The 1,309-nt window shown below is 53.9% G+C and overlaps 1 protein-coding gene across 1 annotated transcript in view; it reads right to left on the reverse strand.

Annotated features, from left to right (window-relative positions):
• LOC103585122 (GTPase IMAP family member 5-like) overlaps positions 1–1,018 on the reverse strand; it is a gene marked incomplete at its 5' end in the record, with an annotated part of 3,474 nt that extends 2,456 nt beyond the window's left edge. Inside the window, 2 exon segments of the mRNA XM_008566002.1 lie at positions 244–893; positions 896–1,018. Coding sequence (XP_008564224.1) covers positions 244–893; positions 896–1,018 — 773 coding nt within the window.
• Between the last annotated feature and the right edge of the window lie 291 nt (positions 1,019–1,309).

A 1,309-nucleotide genomic window follows, 5' to 3' on the forward strand; every position in this document is an offset into this window, starting at 1 on the left:
GACATATCTGATGCAAGGAAGAAAAACAGAGTGAAATTACGTGACATGCACAGTGCCCTGCACACTACACAGAGACGGTCTCCTTGGATAAAGAAAGCTGGCCGTAGAAATCACCTGAAAATGCTTATTGCCCATAAGTCATACACGAGCTAATTATAACAGCAAGAAGAATCAAAGCACAGATAGTAAGACAGGCAGACACTATAACAGAGAGGCCACGTAGTCTCGGAGTCTGAGGAGCACCCTGACCACCCAGGGCCTGTCCATCTCCTCGAGCTCCCGCTCCTGCTTGCGCAGCTGCCCCCTCACCTTGGCCAGGTACAGCCTGGAGTCCTCCTCGCAGGCCCCACGTCCCTGCAGCAGCTGGGCCTCCAGGAAGAGGTCATTGCTGTAGAAGCTGCCCTCGTGCTCCCCATCCAGCCCGTTGACCACGGCCATGAGCGTCTCCAGCTGTTCCCGCCGCTGCTCCTCGCCCGCCCGGTTGTTGAAGGCACAGCACCTCCTCCTGCACTCCTTCCTCCCGCACTCCCGCACCAGCACCAGGCCCCTCTGGTTGTCCGTGTTCGCCACATACTCATCCAAGGACTCGTCCACTAGGTTTTCCTTGTGGGTGAAGAGGATGACCATGTGTCTCATGACCCCTACCCCAAAGACCTCCTTCACCCTCCTCACCACCGCCACGTCCTGGGCCGTGAAACACCCCAGCTGGGTCACCAGGAGCAGCACGTGGGACCCTGGGGCGGAGAGCAGGTAGCAGTCCCCGATGTCCTTGTACATCTCTTGGGTCTGGGCCTTTGACTCAAAGATGGGGGGCGTGTCGACCACCAGGATGTTCCTCTCGCCCCACATGCCTGTCTTCCCCTGGCATCTCCTGGTCACAGCCTGGCCCTTGTCTTGGACTCAAACACTGGCTGGCCGAGGATGCTGTTCCCGGTGGCACTTTTCCCACTGCCTGTTTTGCCCACCAGGAGGATCCTCAATGAGGGCGATGCTGCAGAATGGTTATCTTTTACTCCACCTATAAATAAAAGAAATTTTTGTGTCTTACTAAATTAATGATTCTTAAGACTTCTAGGTCATGGATATTTCCTCCACTTCACGGGTATTTCATGCATGCTATAAACCTTCAATCCCTGAAAAACAGGCGTATTTAAATGCATACAAAGTTTGGCACACAACTTTAAGCAGTTCTTGATTGTAGGACACCCCCATTGGAAGCCCATGCTTGGACCCACAGCCAGGGTCAAAGCTGCTACACTAAGGAGATGCACCCAGCATTTCATCTGGATCAGGGCAAATACAGGTTTTC

Source organism: Galeopterus variegatus, unplaced genomic scaffold (genome assembly GCF_000696425.1).
Source record: "Galeopterus variegatus unplaced genomic scaffold, G_variegatus-3.0.2 Scaffold216, whole genome shotgun sequence".
NCBI lineage: Eukaryota > Metazoa > Chordata > Mammalia > Dermoptera > Cynocephalidae > Galeopterus > Galeopterus variegatus.